The 19,255-nt window shown below is 42.4% G+C and overlaps 1 protein-coding gene across 1 annotated transcript; it reads left to right on the top strand.

Annotated features, from left to right (window-relative positions):
* Window positions 1-420: 420 nt before the first annotated feature.
* SUMO2 (small ubiquitin like modifier 2) lies at window positions 421-13,023 on the top strand. Its single transcript, XM_066616536.1, has 4 exons — window positions 421-606; window positions 2,509-2,640; window positions 9,340-9,411; window positions 12,415-13,023. The coding sequence occupies exons 1-4, from the start codon at window positions 586-588 to the stop codon at window positions 12,475-12,477; spliced, it is 288 nt and encodes a 95-aa protein (XP_066472633.1). The 5' UTR covers window positions 421-585; the 3' UTR covers window positions 12,478-13,023.
* The last annotated feature ends 6,232 nt before the right edge of the window (window positions 13,024-19,255 follow it).

The following is a 19,255-nucleotide window of genomic DNA, read 5'->3' as shown; positions in this document are numbered from 1 at the left end:
CAGGACTGCACCTCAGAGCCCAGTCCTGTGCCTGTCGCCATTGCAGCCAGTGGGGCTTCCTCCCAGGCCAGTGTGGCCAGGAATGCAGCCTGAAGCACAGAGCGAGCAGGCCGTACAAGAAGCAGGTGTCCTTCCCCGACAGCGCTGGAGGCCGAGGGGGCGCCGAGGCGGCTCACAGGCCCGGCAACCATTTTGAAAAGACAATGCCCTCTTCACGAGCAAGAGCAGAGCTCGCTGCGCCCAGTGGGGGCGCGCGCACGTCGGACAGGGGCGCGGACGACGCCCCGGTCGCGCGCACGCACACACGCTTCTGCCCTCCCTCCCTCCATTATCCCGCGAGTTATGTAATGGCGCTGCGCGCTCTCGCAGGCCGCGGCCCAATGGGGACGCGGCGGAGGGGGATGGGCAGCCCGAGCGTGCGCGCGCACGCAGCCCGAGGCGCGGCCCCGCGGCAGTGCGTGCGCGCTCACTCGCCCCCTCCCCCAGTCTTTTCTGTCTCGCCGCCGCGGTCGCGTTGCCCATCTTTCCGTCCCCCACTCGCGGTGAGGCGCTCGGAGCGGACCAGACCCGACCCGCTGACTCGCCATGGCCGACGAGAAGCCCAAGGTGAGCCGCGCGGGCGGGCGCAGCGGACCGGGCCGGCGCAGCGCGGCGCAGCGCAGGCTCCGCGCGCCGGTTCCTGCGCGCCATTTTCCTCAGCCCGGCTCCCTTCCCGCGGGGGGCGGTGGGGGGGCCCGCCTCTCCTCGCAGGCGGCAGCAGCAGCCTCCCCTCCCGGCGCTCTGCTGCCACAGGCGCACAGCGGGCGCTAGTCCCTCGTGTGGGGCGGTGCGCGCTGCCCCGCGGATGCGCGAAGGCCTCTTTTTATCGCCGCCCCTCGGGGAGTCCGGCCGCGGGCAGAGCCTCTCCTCCTCGCCGGTGGTCCGGCTCCCCCCCTTCCTGCCTCCCACGGCTCTTGTTTCAGAGTGTGCCTTCGGAGGCGCCAAAACCTTCGGAGAGCTTCCCTCGCTCTCTGTCCGCTCAGTCCTGGGCATGTCAGGACTTACCCAGTCCTTACTCAGGAGTAAGTCTCACCGAGTTCAATGAGACTTACTCCTGGGTAAGAGGGCATAGCATTGCATCCCCAGAGCCTTACTCAGAAGTAAGTCTCACCCAGTTCAGTGGGACTTACTCCCAGGTCAGAGCGCATAGGATTGTAGCCTCAGAGTCCATTCCTAGACGTGTCTACTCAGACGTAAGTCACACCGAGTTCAGTGGGACTTACTCCCAGGTGCATGGGAGTGCATAGGATTGCAGCCTTAGTCTCCCCAGGATCCTGTGCTGCGAAAGGGCCCCAGCTTAAGGGGGTGGGATAGAGAGAACAATGTTGTAAGGGGTGGGGGGAGGCTCATGGGGTTTCCTATGTGCTTTTGGCAGAGGAGAGATCAGATCTGTGGGATGGTGTGGTGTTTTCTAGGGAGTTCTAGAGTGCCTTGCAGCTTGGGTTGTGTGGATTCTGTAGGGATGTGGGCTGGGCTTCAGCAGTGTTGGGGGGGAGCCATACTAGGCTTCTTAGAGGTAGGCATTGGGAACATTTGGTAGAGTTTTTGTATACTGTCTGTTTAAAAGGAATGGTCGTAATTATAGTTTCTGTGGTGGTGTAAGATGTTCCATAGTATGCCTGAAATAAGGAATATAGTTTTAAGTTGTACCCTTTAAACTGGGGTAGCAGACATGTCTATCCTCTGTGCCACCAGCTTATTGGAATAGATATATCCTGCCAGCATGTGGCAGCAATAACATGCTTTCTGTAGCTTTAATACATTCCTGCAAAGTTACTTTGGCTAGTCCAGTACTTTGCTATTGTCCTTCTGTGCTTTCCAGGTTTAGTTTATTGAAGGTAAATGCTCAGGTACTCTACCACTTATGAATTGTTCGCTTTTTTTAAAAATCAACCTTTTGGTTTTTATTATCTTTAATTCAGAACAGACATTCTTAATGTGTCTACTGGAGTGGAGATGTGGAGGCGTTTATATACACAAATAGGGGTGTATAGTTTTGCCATCCCGATGCTTGCCATCCAGAAACAGACCACTTGAGTAAGGATCGTATTCATCAAATACATTAGAACAATAACTTAATGCTTGGCTTCATTCCAATAAAGCAAGGAAAGTATTGGTAATTAGCATGTTTGAAGCTAAAGCTCCAAAAATAGATGTTGCTTTGCTAAGGAGGATAAAATTAACCATAGTACATTTTACAGCTGTAGTCTGCTGCCTTAACCTTTTCCAAACTCATTTTCCAGTAAAATGTTAAGAAAATATTTTTCCTATGCAATCATTTATACTGTAATCAACTTCATTGGAATATTTCATGGAGTTAGTGTCAGTGTAGCCATTTGTTAGTACTGTATGTTTAAGTCCTTTGGTAGGGTTTGATTTTTTTTTACATAGCTATGTCAATGACTTATTTGTAGGTAGAAGGTAGGATACTTTGCCTTTAAAATATGTTGCTTTTCTCCCCCTTTACAGGAAGGAGTGAAGACTGAAAATAATGACCACATTAATCTGAAGGTTGCAGGACAAGATGGATCTGTGGTGCAGTTTAAGATTAAAAGGCATACACCACTTAGTAAACTAATGAAAGCCTATTGTGAACGACAGGTGAGACTATATGAATATCCAAAGTAACATTTTGAGGCACCTTCTTGCTTGTCGATAGGATATTAAAGCATCTTAATTCTGTGACAAACGTGACATTTAGTATTTGACAAAAATGCATTCAAATGTTTCTCTCAAGGCAAACTGGCAGAAACCTGGCAAAACAAAGGCCTAGTTATCTCTGTACAACCTAGTGCACTAGTCTCTGCTATTGAAAAATAAATGCTACATTGCTCTTTGAGGATTTTAGTCTCATGAATGTGGCAGAAACTTATAGCAGGAAGCATGCATAGGCTTTCAGTGTTGATTAACCATCACAACTTCCTGTGTGTTGTTCTAATAACTAGCATAATTTCATTATGTGCAGTTTCTCCTTGCCACAGACATTCTTTGCGACCTTATTTTATCAGATTGCTCCTTTGTGGTAAGAGGGACATTGTATTTGCCTCTCACCTGCAAAGTGACAGTTGTGAAGGGGGCAGGTCTGGCTGATAGTGTCCAGAACAAATTTTACCTAAGAGCACTGATTTACTGTGAAATTGACCAAACCCAGTTGGATTGAGGAGATTTGGTGGGGCAGTTCTCTTGGCAGTGGACCATAAGCAGCCTAGAGGGTGAGGGAATGAGGGACAACAGTGCAACCCTGATGGAGGAGGAACTAGTTGTGTGGATGGAAGATGCTTCTGACAGCTTGGCTGGAGGACCACTTGAACATCATATGAAGGAGAGCTTTGGTTTAGGCCAAACGTTCTCAAATGTAACAGAGGGCCCTTGATATTCGCAGGGGATCTGTTCTAGGACCCCACTCCCCGCAGATAATGTAGTCTGCGGGGTGGGGAGGATCTCAGTTACTTACCTGGGGGTTGTGCCTGACCCCCCAGATGCAACATGTGGCCTCCTCAAAAACCTTCTGGACATGAAGGCTGGAAGGCGGTTCTGGTTTATGCTGGTGAATCAGAAGTACTTTCCAGTTGTGTCCAGAAGTCACTTCTAGTCACGTCTGGGAAGTCCTCTGAGGCCGTCCATCCACAAACTCAGCATCCATGAATGTTCACATCCGCGGATACCTGTGAATGAAGAGGGCTGATATTACTGTTACAGTGAAAAATAATAAGCTTTTTCTCCCCCCCCCCGCCCTAGTTTTACAGCTGTTGATTTCTTGTTAGGCTGATTCCCAGAAATATCCTTATAAAGTTTGATGCAGGCATCCATGATCATTCCTTACTGGCACAACAATTTCAATAACACTAATAAAGAATATTCCCACAACAGTAGCATGCACACTTACGTGCAGTAGACCAGGGGCGTCCAAACTTTTTGGCAGGAGCACCACATCATCTCTCTGACTCTGTGTTGGGGGCCAGGGGAAAAAAGAATTAATTTACATTTCAAATTTAAATAAATTTACATAAATGAATATATTAGAAATGGAACTTATATGAATGAATGACGGTCTTGCACAAAGCAAGGCCAGCCTTTCTTTTGCTGCCACTGCTGCATCACAGATGTGAAACAGCAAGCAGTGAAGGAAGGCCTCGTCCCACAGCTCACGTGAGAGGTTGAACAGTTGGTCATCATGCTGAGAGCAGTTGCATCAGGCCAGCACAGGCTCCAGCAAGTCTCCGGAGGGCCAGAGGCTCAATGGAGATTGGGGGCTCCCTGAGGGCCGGATTTGGAGTCCTCAAGGGCCGCAAATGGCCCCAGGGCCGGGGTTTGGGCACTCCTGCAGTACACTGACCAACATAAACTAGTTCTCCTCACACATATGCTTCACCCAGATAAAGGATGGAATGCTCTCAGTGGTCCTCACAGCGTGGGGCAGGGGAGAGGTTGAGCGCAAGGGCTTGCAGATAGATGCAGGTGCAACAGCCATGTGGTGGATGAGCAACTCAGCTCAAAGTCCTCTGAAGCCAAGCACTGCATTCCCAGAAGTCTGGTGATAGGGTTTGTTGTCATTGCCATGCATCCGGAAATGCCAAGATGCTGCCATACACCACGTGAAGGGATCCATGCAACAGTGCATATCTCCTAGCACAGGGATTTTCAAACTCCTTGCCTTGGCAGCCCACTGCATTATCCCTGGTGGATCTGTGGCTCTCCAAGGCCAGGCTGCTGCAGGTAAAATGACAGATGACCTGGAAGTTGCTTCTGAGTTGCATGCGTGCACGCCCTGCATCATTGGCTGTGGTGCTGCGTTTCCCAAAAGGTATGTCATGTCCCGCGTGGCATGGCACTTGGTTTGGAAAATGTGGTATGATGTGACTGATGATGCAGGGGGCATGCATGACCCAGAAGCAACTTCCGGATTATCCACCATTTTACCCTGCAGGGTTCTGGCATCCTCAGGCCTGCAACCCACCAGGAAAGGGGTTGCAATCAGCTGATTGGGAAACTCTGTCCTACTGGAAATATTGGTTGCAACCTCACTTGGAGTTGCAATCCACAGTTTGAGAATCTGGTCTAGACCATGGGGGGTGTTAAGAAGAGCTGTGGAGCAGCAGGGGCTCTGAAATAAGAGTAGGGCTTGAAGTAAAGGCCTTGTTCACACATTTTAGGAGATTCTTGGTTATATGTTGCCTTTCACTCTATTAAATGCAGATGTAAAATAATATTGAGCCTCTGTTGCCACCTTGGTAATGATTTTTCTGGCCCTTGTGATTTCAGATTGCTGCTTTGGGGTGAGGAGAACACTGTACAGGTTGAGCCTCATTATTATTCCTGTGGGTTCCCATCCAAGCACTCATGCAGATGGCAAAAAACTATAGCAAATCAATTTAAAAAGCAAAGTTTCTTTGCTCCAGTGATTTTAAAAAACAGCCTTGCTGACCTTTGTGATGTAAGATAAGAGTAATTAAGAAGACAATCCATCCATCAGACCTCCTCCAAGCACTTAGAAAGAAAGGCACTTCATTCAGCCCCTCCCTTCACCAATGCAAAGTGCTCAGGGGGAAGGGAGGGGTCCACTGGAGAGAGAAGGATACAGAACCAGGGGACATCCACTAAAATTGAGTGTTGGGCGGGTTAGGACAGACAAAAGAAAATATTTCTTTACTCAGCGCGTGGTCAGTCTGTGGAACTCCTTGCCACAGGATGTGGTGCTGGCGTCTAGCCTAGACGCCTTTAAAAGGGGATTGGACGAGTTTCTGGAGGAAAAATCCATTATGGGGTACAAGCCATGATGTGTATGCGCAACCTCCTGATTTTAGGAATGGGTTAAGTCAGAATGCCAGATGTAGGGGAGAGCACCAGGACGAGGTCTCTTGTTATCTGGTGTGCTCCCTGGGGCATTTGGTGGGCCGCTGTGAGATACAGGAAGCTGGACTAGATGGGCCTATGGCCTGATCCAGTGGGGCTGTTCTTATGTTCTTATGTTCTTATGTAAGGATTGATGGATTGTCAGCCAGCTGCCCCCCCCCCCATATTAAGGAGGCTATTGTTAAAGGACTTCAGTTTTTTAAACTGATTTTAAAGGGATGCATTTTTCCCCTTCTCCAGGGATCAGCACATTCCTTCTCATTTGCAGTGGCCATTCCTGTTGAGTCAAATCCATGTATAACAAGGCTGGACCTGTATTATGTGTTGAGATGATGACATTAAGCTGGTGATAGGATGTTTTGGAACTGAAATGTAGTTTGTTGGACAGTGAAGCAATATACCCTTTTCTGGATTAGTTGTGTGTCTTGAGTCACAGTGAGCTTATTGACTCTATCTCAGTTCAAACATACAAACAACTGAAGGCTTTCAGTACCTTGTTTACCAATTTTAAGACAATTTAAAGTAATTGATTACTATAGTAAAGTGAACTTGATTACTCAAAATACTTTTTCTATGCCAATAAAGGTCTTATGTATGTACTTTTTCTAAAATGCTTTTTTCAGAACTAGGGTAATTTGGCAATTCTGTGGGATGTTGCACGTTGGCAACCTTCAGTCTCGAGAGACTATGGTATCACGCTCTGAATGGTGGTTCTGGATCTGTGGATCTGGATCTGTGGGATATCTGAAACGTATACCGTATAATCTCAGGCTGATTATTCTGTGATAGTTCATTGTATCAAACTGTTTAGGACTTACCTTTTTTCACTGATTGTTTTGAATTGGCCATAAAAACCTGATGATGACCTGAGGAGTGGAGATTCTTTTAAATTATTTGAATGTATGTGAATTTGCTGAGTAAAAGTGGCCCACTTGGAAATTGACTGGTTTGAACAGGTGCATACTTCTACATGGGCCTGTTAGAGCTCTGTCACTTTTGGGGTGGGGATAGGTGTCATACTTGTAAGGTTTAATGGAAATATCACCAGCTCTTCTTGCATTTTTAGTGTAACAAAATGACATTTAGTTAATTTTTGAATTCTACAATTTATGTCCTATTCAGGTTAGATTACTTAACTTTATTAAATATAGCAGGTGTCATTGTGAACAATAGCTGTCTTGTTTTGGCATTGAAGGCCTGTGAACATGCATCCCTCTAAAGTTTGTGCTACAGTATATTCTTACAGTTCTTCTCAGTATCTCTTCCTGTGTACAGGGGATCCCCATATCCATAGATCCTGTATCCCCAGATTCACTTATCCGCAGATTGAGTCTGGGCGCCCCAGCACATGCACACCCCTTTCGGAGTTGAGGGGAGCTCTGCTCTGTTCATCTCCAGAGGGTGGGTGGCCCCCTGGAATCTCAGGGACAGGTGTTTGCCCTTTTCCACAGTGGGTTCCAGAACGAAACCACCACAGATAACGGGGCTCACCTGTAATGGTTTGCATTTATCATATAGAACAGGGGTTTCCAAACTTTTCAGTACAAGGACCACATCGTATATTTTTTCATATTTTCATGGGCTAAAAAAAATCAGTTTTATGAATGAAATTTAAATAAATGAATAAGTTTTAGTTGGACCTTTTTTGTAATCAGCATGTGATTCAGAACCAAAGAGAAATGTAACAATTACAAAAAAATATTGTGCTTACTGAAAAATGTTATATAATGAGTAAAAATGTCAAATGTTAGCAAAAAAAATTAGCAATAAAATATTTTAAGTTGCTGAGGGCTGGATCAAATCTTGTGGTGGGCCGAATGTAGCCCCCAGACCGTAGTTTGGAGACCCCTGATAGAGGATGGTTCTTTGTTTCAACTGAGGTCTGTCCTTGACAGCAAGTTGCATTTTTAGCTCAGTTGATGGAGACTTCAACCAGAGTCTAGTAGACTGTCATAGAATTATAGTATTGTACTGGGAGCCTACCACATTCACCTGCGCAACATTTGCAGTGAAGCAAACTTTACTGAAACGTTCCTAAGCACTAAAAGTATAGTACAAGGAAAGAGAGGTTTTTGCCACAACTCCTTAATGGCTGCCTTATCTGGACTAATTAAATACAGAATAACTTGGAGTACATACAAGCTAATTTCCTGAGGGCAACTTTGTGCCTCTCCAGAAGTGCGCCCTATGCAGCATTATGTTTGGAGACAGGGCAATCACTCTTAATAACCAGAACATGGTTACTAACCATACGTTACTGGTTTAAAATACACAATTCGAAGTCTGGTAGCCTCCTGCAGTTAATGCCTACAAATTGGTGAGGGAAAAATTCAAAATAATTGGACTCTCACTTGATTTCCTGGGCCTGCATTCTTATCCAGTGATTTACAAGATCATAAAACAAAGCGTGCTGGATATTGAGTTCCGAAACCTCCATGAACTGGCTTCGAGAAGTTGTTCCCCCCCTTAACTTTTCCATCCCTTTATATCACAGTCTCATGGCATCATAGCTCTTTATGACGAACCCAATTGAGTGATGTGCTATTTCTCTAGCAAGATTTAATCTGCCGTCCATGGTCACAGAGGGGAGGTACAGCAAGATCCCCTGTGCAGAATGTATCTGCCACTGCAATCAGGGTCAAATTGAAACCATTCAACATATTTTGTTTTACTGTCCCTATCATGTCAGTTCCCATTTCATCTATCTGAAACAGTTGATACTTAATAGAAATGGGTTTTCTGATTTAGAGAATTTGAAATTTTTCCTCAATAACTGTTCAATTGAAATAATGGAGATGGTCTCTAAATTCTTTGTTTCAGTGTCCTCCAAGTATACCTAGTCTATCTGCTAAGCCTACTTAACTACTTCAGATAATGTTCTGTATCTTATTTTATTTTAACAAGAGTCAAAGAAAGTTAGGTTGCTTAAACTAGGAAGAGTAAAGGTATGCTAGTATACAGTCTTGAAACCACTTTCTCAGAAATGTTTTGGTGAGGTAAACAGGACTCATAAGAGTGGTTTGTTATTTTTGAAAGTGTATATCATTTGAAATAAACCTAGGGAAATCTTCTTGTTTGAGAAAATTTACTACACTACAGTCATGAATAGTGACTGTTCTTTTGATACTTGTCATTAATTCTTTGTTTTACTCATAATTACTATGTTTTTGCCCCCAGATATTGTTTCAAGACTTTTGGATGTATCTGAAGTTCTTTTATCTTCTGCAGTGCTCATGCTGCCAACTCTGTGCTCATGCTCGTTTATTATATACTCTTAATATTTGTTAATTTACTATTAATCACTTAATAGTTTTACAGTGAATTTTGGCACACATTTTGTGAATGCGGATGTGCTATACAAGGTTAGCGAAGTGAGCAGGATAACCTGTGATGGGTATCTGATCAGTACTAGCCTGTTGCTCATTTTTTTCTCCATTCTTTGTGTAGGGTTTGTCAATGAGGCAAATCAGATTCCGGTTCGATGGGCAGCCAATCAATGAAACAGACACACCTGCACAGGTAAAAAAATACTACTGAAGTTGCTGCCAGAGTGACAAGTAAAAACTAAACTAAAATTACCAGCTACAAAATGGTTCAAAGGACCTTGCTTATTGTTTGTCTGTAGCAGTTGGTTCATTCTGATTCTGAATGAAACTTGTGGCATTGCTGTATATATAATTCTTGGTTCACTACCAAATACAACAATAAAATCTAGTTAGCAGATTCTCAAAGCAGTTTTCAAAATCTTAAAAAACAATGCTACCTCTGTACACATGCACTCTTCTGTTCCTGATTCCTTAGTTTTCACTATGAGACGTAGGGGTCTTTGGATTCCCATCCTTTCTCAGCAGTAATTGATTATAGTGATGGGCTCTCAGTCCTGACAAGTGACTATAACTATTACAAATATACTAAGGGTTTCATGGCTAGATGAGTTTAAAACATAATTTAACATGTTACTCGAGTCTTTAAGCCATGGATTAAAATTTAGGATTATATAACTATTGTTTGTAAGTGAGTAGTTAAACCGATTGATGGGCATGGTAGTTAGGTCCAACTAATTCATTTTTTATTCTGTAATCAGAATCCTGTTTTCAAGGATAGCTTGTTTGAGGTATCATCAGTAACTTTATAAATCATGGTTAAAGCTTAAAGCAGGGATGTCAGACATAAGGTCTGTAGGCCAAATGCAATTTATATGGCTCTGGAAGCAGTTTATCGAACCTCCATTATAATTCAGCTCTTCCAGATTAATAATTGGGCTCTTCCATATCTTGAAGTATGAACAAAATTTGCTTGTTTTTTCTTCAGTCATTTGCAGCTAATGAGTTTCTATGTGAGAACAAAGTGCTTATTTCTGGCCAACATTTGTTTAATGACGTCACTTCCAGCCCTCATCTGGCATGGTGAATGCTAATGTCGGACCTCTGTATGAAACAAATTTGACATCACTGGCATAAAGCTTACTCGGGATGTGTGAGCTGTAAATTGTGAACTACATGCAGTCTAGAGCTCATACTTTGGTAACATTGTTAGAAAACAAAACGATGTGCTCATGCTGAACTAATTATATAAGGAATGTTAAATAGTACTTGAAGTTCAGGTAAAAGTTGCGGATGGAAATCTGATACTGTGTAATGTGAACTTCAGTAAATTTTTTACCATATTTTGGGCAGAAGGTATGATCAGCCTATATTTGCTGTAACAGTAGGCTTATGGTAACTGCTTATTGCAGTGGTTCTCACACATTTAGCACCAGGACCCATTTTTTAGAATGAGAATCTGTCAGGACCCACCGGAAGTGATGTCATGACCGGAAGTGACATCAAGCAGGAAATTTTTTAACGATCCTGCCCACACTTACTCAGGAGTAAGTCCCATTGACTGTCATTGTTAAAAGAGTATACATAGTAGCTTGTCAAAAGTACAGGTCTGTAACATTTCCCCAAATGCAGTCACATGCCATGGTAGCATTGTTGGAGGAATCTCTTAAAACTGGTTTCCTCCTTTAGGGGGGAAGCAGAGTAGCTTCAGCAGCAGACCCCCCCCCCCCTGCTGGGAATCAACCCAGGGAGCCTCCCACACCTGGCTGACTGCTAATCAAGAAACACAAACAACATTGGCTGGTTGAAGTTGCAAAGGAGGTTAATGTACTCAGGATTCATTGGAAGTAAGGTTACAGCATCTGATTGAGATCAGAGGTACACTAACTTAAAAGATAATAAGGCCCTGAAGCTGCCTTGTCCTGCGTGCCATGTAGTCAAGATGGCGGCGCCAGCAGAGCTCTGCTGCATGCCATCTTGTCTGCTCAGTGGTCGTGAGGAAGAGAGGAAGAGGGTGTGCTCGGAGTGAAGGGAAGGTTAAATAGGGTCTGGGGCCACGTCCCCACATAGGTCATTCAAAGGGGACAGGTAGGGTCACTGGGCTATGGCTTAACCCTTTCAGTGGACAGTATCCTGCCACCTGTAGAAGCAGACAAAGTTGTACCAACTCCAACAAGCATCAAGTCTAATATATTAAAAATAAAATATTAAGATGAATGGGGACCCACCTGAAATTAACTCGCAACCCACCTAGTGGGTCCCGACCCACAGTTTGTAAAACACTGGCTTATTGATTAAAGATTTCCAACTGTCTTGAAATTTGACCCTTAACTGTGTGGTACTGTCTAAATTTCATTAAATAGTTCTGTGCTGTTGATGTGGAAATTCTTTAAAATTTGGTATCAGTAAAAACAAAGAGTACAATGGACGCTTGCTTTACAGGGATAATCTGTTCCAGAGACACTATTGTGAAAATATTGTGATGTGTGACAAATATATGCATTGTTTTTTGGTAATTTATTCTAAGACCTTGGAAACTGAAGTTTCTGCCACAGAACTAAGCCATTTCTCTCTCTGAAAGGTGATTTAAAAGGTGCCTACTGTGCTCTTTAGGGGCCATGGTTATCAGTTCATACAATGTTGTAATTATAAAACACAAATTACAAGGCTGTGTCCTTCCCTTAATGCACATAGCTACACACTACTGCCAGCTGAGATGCTATCTAGAAGACTTGCATTTGTGTCAGTATTCACCTCAGTTCTATCTTTTTCTCCAGACACACAGCCACAGTGTTAAAAATACTGCAATTGTCTGAGATGCATCCCCATCACTGATTGGTATATCACCCATGAGGTCCTCATGATGGCAATTGTGAACCTATTGTAATGTGAATGACAGTGTATGTGAATCTTATTTTTGTATGGAGAGTCCATTGTAAAGTGAATACGTTGTAAAGTGAAGGTCCACTGTACCTTTATAATGACTTCTAGTATAGTGTTACAACACCAGACATGTTATGATGATTTCCTATATAATATGCAAAGTTATTCTCTGTCTTAAGAATGTCTAAGTTATTAAGTCTTTAACTTAATTTACTTTTGTCTGTTAATGATGATCTTCCAGTTCTTTAGTTATAGTTACTGAGTTTAGTGCTTTATTTGCTTAACAAAAGTACTTTTTTTCCATTTTCCAATACAGTTGGAAATGGAGGATGAAGATACAATCGACGTGTTCCAGCAGCAGACAGGAGGAGTCTTCTAGAGGAGAACCAAACTTTCTTTCCCACAGACAACATTCACAATTAGAAAATGAGACTTGGTTCAGCCACACCTTGACTACTGCAGTATAGCTTTCTCTCTTTGATTTCTTTTCCTATTCCTTCTATTGTACATAAAGTAACTGGTGTATGTGCACAGACATGCATATTTTTTTTAACTAAATGGCCAATGGTATGTTTCCATCAACATCCTGTGGAGATGGGGTGGTAAAAACAAACTGGTCTGTGAAAATACCCTGTTTCTCCATTAGTGGCATGCTCCTTTAACTTTTATCTTTATATTCCAGTAAGTTATTTTGCTCTCATTGTTGAAAAACAAACTTGCATACCTTATTTGATTGGATTTCAATGTTTTTCTTTTATCGTTGTACAACCAAGGACGATTTTATAACTTTTTTGTACGTAGCTGTTACATGTAGAGCAATCTGTCTTTAAGTAGGGGTAAATTACTCTAAACAAAAATGGATCTTGAATAGTTTTCCCTCAAGTAAAGCGTCTTGTTGTTTAAATAAACTTCTTGTTTAAAATAAGCAGCTTATTTTTCTGTGTTGTGGTAACACTTGGCTCAGGACCAATTCATTGCTGTAGTGGATGTAGAACCTAAGAGTGGCTTGCTGTTTTATCAGATTGCATGCCTAATTATTCTACTTAGCCATTTGCTAGACAAGAAGAAATTAGAGTCAGGGAGACTGATGGCTATGTTTTTAAGAATAGCCCTTTTGCATTGGAGACCTTTGTAAGAAACACAAAGGTTTCTAATGTATATGGCTAAACAGAAATATGTTTTGTTTACTTGTTTGGGATTAAAGAAATGGACAATTTGCATGCACCTCTATGTTGATTAAAATTGGGTAGTTCGCAGTGAACCCTTGATGTATCTGATTAATGGGAGCAAAGGGTTGACTGTTAACGTTGACATACTGTTAAATCCAAATTCATTGAAGTCAATGGAGACGTGCATGTGCAGAACATATGACTAGTTTTTACTAAAGCAGAAAATGTCCACTTCTGAAACCTGTTGAGGGTTTACTGCACTTGGGAAGGGTTGTCAATTGAGATGTGATGCTGGCAATTTGTGAACAACTTTTCTTGTGGGTTTTTATTAACAGCTTCATGTGATCGCTGTTAATAAATGAAGCTACTTTAACTCTTTCCCCCATGCTATTTCTCTTATCTAAATTACACCTCCATCCCACTATTAGCAGTACAGAAGAAAAAAATAGGTAACTATCTTCTTCCCAGAACTGCTAATAGCTTTGGTGGGATAGATTTAAATTGAGGAAATGATGCAAGACAAAATTTGGGTTAAGTCCCCTTCAATGCCACTTTCAGTATCCTCAAAGCAGCCAAGTGGAATTGTAATTAGTCTTTAAAATGTTTTAAAGTGTGGGAGATCCTGATTGTATATGTCATCTAGTTGGGCCCATCTAAGGTGTAGTGATGACAAAATGTGGTCTGTAAAACATGAAACACAATTTTTGGCAAAGAGTTCTGTTTTAGCCTGATGTGATCAGGAGCAGGGGAGTCCTGGTATCAGAGCCTCCCTCCTTCCCCTGATCCTACCCCCTTTACAGGGTCAAAACCAGTAGATCCCACTGTAATGACAAAAACAAAGCCATGCAAAAGACACAGTTCTTGAAAGTCTCCTCCCAGTTTTGTGGAAGGCTAGGCTTTGGGGAGCTAAGGATGCAGGAGGACTAGTGCAAAGTGCTAGCTGAGTTTAACAGGCAGCCCAAGAGTTAAATATGAATTTTATTAAAACATCTAAAAATGGGTCTGAATTTGGATAATGCAAGGATGAAAGAATACAACAAGCAGACTTGGAAAAGGGGTTAGGCATTGAAAGGAAAAATTTAGGTGAGCCTTTACAGGAAACTTGAAAACAAAATAAAACCCCAATGCGTTTTAGCCCACTGGCCCCTAACTATGTTCACTCGAGTCCTCAGCTATTTGGATGCCATTATACCTCTTATGATTCCCCAGGAAGGGATGTGGGTCTGACCATGCACAGATTTCTCGAATCCAGGACGAAGAATATACATGAGCATTCTTGGGCTGCTGCTATTTAAGCCAGTCCCTAGTATTGTCCTGCTTGAGAATGGGACAGAGGAAAATGCTGAAGAGCAACTTCAGTAAAGCACTAGTGGTGAAAGCAGAGTGTCAGTCAAGGGGTAATTTTTTGGTCTCATTGGGATTGGGATCTTAAGAGCTACAACAGAACACTTTCTACTATCCCCTGACACAGTAGATTTATTTTAACATTGTGTCTTAACTACCTGCACCTCAGCATCAAATGGTCCTGAGTCCTTCACATGCTGTTAGAATGTTTCCTAAGAATGCTGTTTCCTAAGAAGGCATTCTTAAAGTGCCTAATAGCATGTTTCCAAATTTGATAGAGTGGTGCCTCAAATGCTGCAGTCACCTGCTAGCATACAAGAAATTTATTTGGAATACTTAAAGCAAGTCTGACTCTCCAGGAGTTGACTGATAAATACCTTTCATGCAAACTATTCTGTCTTGAGTTGTATAATGATTTGAAATGTTATGCTCCCTTGTTGAAATTGAGTCAAGTAAGCACATCTTCCTTCTTGAAATGGTGGCACCTTGTCAGTTCCTTCTCTGCACCTATGGGGCCTGTATTTTCAGTACTAATGATTAATCTGTGGCATTAGATTTCCAGAACTATAGAAATGCAAAGAAGGGATGATAAAAAAAATCCATCTGGTACAAGTATTAAAAATTAAACTTTTGTTTTTCAGTACCAGATGGATTTTTTTTATCATCCCTTCTTTGCATTTCTGTTTCCCCAAATCTGCCAAGCTATCAATGCTTTTTATGGCGATGGCAGTAGGATATTTAATTTCATTTGGAGTTAAATCCTAGATTGCTGGTGACTATTTTTCTAACCTGTCATTTGCTACCAAGCACCCACAGTACTCCGTTTCAGGAGAAAAAGAAGGGAAACATGCGTGGGAAGCAGTCAGTACTGTCTTTTTAGCTTCTCCCAGACATTTTAAAAAATTGAGCTACTGTTCAAATGAAATTCTGGGGTGTTTTGAAGGCTACTTCGTGTGGGTTCTTACTTCCCAATTAACAAGAACTAGCCAGCATAGTATATACAAATCACTCCAGGAAAATAGTCTGTATTAATCTGTTGTACACAGAAAACAAGCTGCTGTGAAAATAAAAATACAGTATCTTAAGGTGGCTGCAGCTTATGTCAGTGGTTCACAAAATGGATGGTGTGCACAGGGAAAAAAGGGGTCATGAAAGAGCATGGTGTGGTATGGGAATTGTCTACTGCTCCTTTTACTAACTATTGGATCACATGGTAAGGCACAGGAGTAAAGAATGCCAAGGAGGTAATTATCTCGAGTCTACTTACATGAAATAACACGCTTTCAGGGAGTGCTGAGGGTGAGAGTTCTGACTGGGGATTTCAGTCCTTTTCCCCTAAGGTCTCTTTAGTGAGACAGCCATGGTTCCAGACCTAACCACTACTATATTTTTCCTTTTTCACTCAGTGATACTCAACAGAGGAAACCTTTTTCTGTACCATCCCTGAATCTGATGAAATGAATGGAAATGTATACAGTATGTGATTCTTCCTAAAGCAGGAGATAGATAATTAAAGCAGGGATATAACTACGTAATGTTGCCAGTTGCCTCTGCTAAAGTAGTAATTCAGTCTGTGGTCAGTAGTTTCACTACTTATCATTTGCTAGCACTGCACTGAAGTGTTCCAAGCTTGAGATCAGTGTTGTGTAACAGATCAACCACCAAAAAAGTAAGGGCTAGTACTTCTGTAGAAGTGGGAGCTGTTATGTTTGGGGTCAGAACCATGGGGTCTTGAAGCAGTACCATATTGCTAGTTGGTTTGGGGAAAATAACAGTGTATTTTTTGTTATATTTACAGTATATTGGTTTTAAAAATAAAAGTTTACACAATGGTTTTTGGTGAATGCAACATAAACTCTGAACTCCAGAAAGTAGGAACAGGTAACGCAAACCAATAGCATGAAAACTTGGGAGTGCCCTTAAAACCAGAGCAGCAGATAAAACCAAAATACCATACTGCTTCATGGTTTTATAATGTGTGTGCACTCCTGTTCTCTGGCATACAGCAGAATAAAGCTTAGGAATTTTTGGAATTGTTTTTACCTAATAAAAAAGTGTTGTACAAAGCACTTCACCTGACTAATTGCAATCTTTACAACCACCCTTGAAGTATCCTAATCCCTGTACCATAACTGGATGGGTGAGGAGGCATGCCTAAGGCCATCTGGTGAGTTCATGGCAGAAGCAAGATTCTAACCAGGGAGATTGTGATTGCAGCTTACTATTTTTAGCCACTATTCTATACATGTTTGCCCCCTTGTCTAGTCTAGAGATTAGAAAACATGTAAAATGTCCTGGCTTGCTTTTGCAATCCCTGCCAGGGACCTCAAAATAAAGATATATGCCTTCAAAAAAAGTTCCAGCTGTTTCCATATACCTGAAACAAGTGGAGCATTTGGGCACTACTAGTACGTAGAGCTTGGCACAACAGCATCTGGATAGTAGTGGTGTGTTGCACACCTGCTTGACATATTACCGTTGAAAAGAGGCTTTAGATTACAGATTTTAAAACCAATATATAGTACAACATAACTTTTGAAAACAGAGAATATTACCTCAGACATAACCCAATACCATACAACAGTGTTTCTCAAACTTGGGTCGGGACTCTCTAGGTGAGTCACGAGCCAATTTCAGGTGGGTCCCCATTCAATATTTTATTTTTAATAAGACTTGATGCCACCATGGTATGTGACTGCATTTGGGGAGATCTGTACTTCTAACAGGCTACTATGTATATGCTTTTGACAATGATAGTAAATGGAACTTACTCCTGGATAAGTGTGGGTAGGATTGTGAAAAATTTTCCTGCTTGATGATGTCACTTCTGGTCATGACATCACTTCTGGTGGGTACTGACAGATTCTTATTCTAAAAAGTGGGTCCCAGTGCTAAATGTGTGAGAACCACTGCCATACAATAAGAAAACTGACTTTGAAACCACCCCTCTGATTAATCAGACAAATGTATAAATCAAACTGGGCCATGAGGACTGAAGGCCTGTATGAAACAGGCTTATGTGGACTCCTAGTGGGAATGATAAGCAGCAAAGCATTTGTAGTGCAAGGGAATTCCATATTTCTGGCATCTAAACACTGTGTGGTCCCCCGTGGTGGCATATCCTTCGCCCACCTCTGATCTCTTGCCTCTCAGGAACAGAGTGAAATGATCTGTTAAGATGCATGGGCATCTTAAGATGCTTGGGCAGATGCATGGCAGGATGTAGAGACAGGGAATTCTTTCCATAGCTTCAGACAGTGCAGGCAGGGAAGAGGCAATTCTTAGTCACAGGAAGAAGTGTGGGGAAAGGGGACTCCCCAGGTTGGCCAGGCAGGAGACAAGTCCTTTGAATCATCTCTTAGAGAATAGGATTCTTCAGTTACTAATTAAAATCCTTTTATTTCTCAAACACACAGCCAGAAGCACCCTCCAGCAAGGAGCAAATGCTAATGATTTTCAGAATGGCCTGCAAATTACCAAACACAAGCTCAAAATCAAGGCAAGAACACCTGCAAAGAGGTTTGCATAACCGGAATTTAGGCCACTTCTGACCTCCCAGCTAAAGAAAATAGGGTGTGAGTTAGCCTGCAAGAACACAAAGGAGAACACTTGGCTTTTGGATTGTTAACAGTAAAAATCTGAGCTAAATGGGTGTGTGTGTGTTAATCCTTGTATTTCTCAGGGACAGAAAACAGGCTGACTAGCTGGTAAAAAAAAATTAGAAGTGAGAACTGCAGTTTGGTAAGGTTGAATGAGGTTGAATCCTAGGCATATTTACCCAGAAGAAAGTCCTACTCTGTTAAGGGGCTTACTCTCAGGAAAATGTGTATGGTGTTGCTGCCTAAAGCTGAAAAAATATCACCTTAGTAGTGGTGGGCATAGGTTTTAGGCAGTATGCTGTGCATTTCCTTCTCTGAAATGTCATCAGCTTTGATCTTGGCTGGAATTGCTATGGTTGGAGAGTCCTGCTCAGCTGAAACATCTCTACGAATTTAACTGCATATTGAAAATAATGGAGAATGCATTGACAGCATAATTCTGTGGATGTTGACTCAAACATAAGTCTCAATGAGGCTGACTCCCAGGTGTACTGGGAGTATACTTTATACTGTGTAGGATTTCAGAGTGGGTGAAAGTGGGTTAGTTTATTTCTCCCTCATTCTGGAAATTTCCCTATTTCCATCTGTTTATCAATCAATCAATCAATCAAACAGTATTTATATACCGCTTTTCAACTAAAAGTTCACAAAGCGGTTTACAGAGAAAAATCACATAACTAAATCGCTTCCTGTCCCAAAAGGGCTCACAATCTAAAAAGATGCAAATGAATACCAGCAGACAGCCACTAGAACAGACAGTGCTGGGGTGAGGTGGGCCAGTTACTCTCCCCCTGCTAAAAAGAGGAGCACCCACTTGAAAAAGTGCCTCTTACCCAATTAGCAGGGGTTTATCAGAAGAGCTGCATTTAATTAATGGGCAGCAAGCTCATTCTACATGATTTTCTATTCCTGTTTTCCTCTACTTCATATGGGCATTATAGTTGGCAGACTTATACTCTACTACACTGATTTTCATATGTTAAATACAGGATCAGCTCCTGGATTGGTTATACTGACATGGTTAAGTAAGATTTTGGAGGCACAT

Source organism: Tiliqua scincoides, chromosome 2, assembly GCF_035046505.1.
Source record: "Tiliqua scincoides isolate rTilSci1 chromosome 2, rTilSci1.hap2, whole genome shotgun sequence".
Classification (NCBI taxonomy): Eukaryota; Metazoa; Chordata; class Lepidosauria; order Squamata; family Scincidae; genus Tiliqua; species Tiliqua scincoides.
This window is presented reverse-complemented; position numbering and strand designations above follow the sequence as displayed.

What these genes read in the sequence shown, in the direction of transcription:
- SUMO2 (XM_066616536.1), top strand. Translation starts at nt 586, where the DNA reads ATGGCCGACGAGAAGCCCAAG. An exon ending in TGGCCGACGAGAAGCCCAAG is followed by an intron (nt 607 to 2,508) that starts GTGAGCCGCGCG and finishes CCCCCTTTACAG; the next exon opens with GAAGGAGTGAAGACTGAAAA. An exon ending in AAACAGACACACCTGCACAG is followed by an intron (nt 9,412 to 12,414) that starts GTAAAAAAATAC and finishes TTTCCAATACAG; the next exon opens with TTGGAAATGGAGGATGAAGA.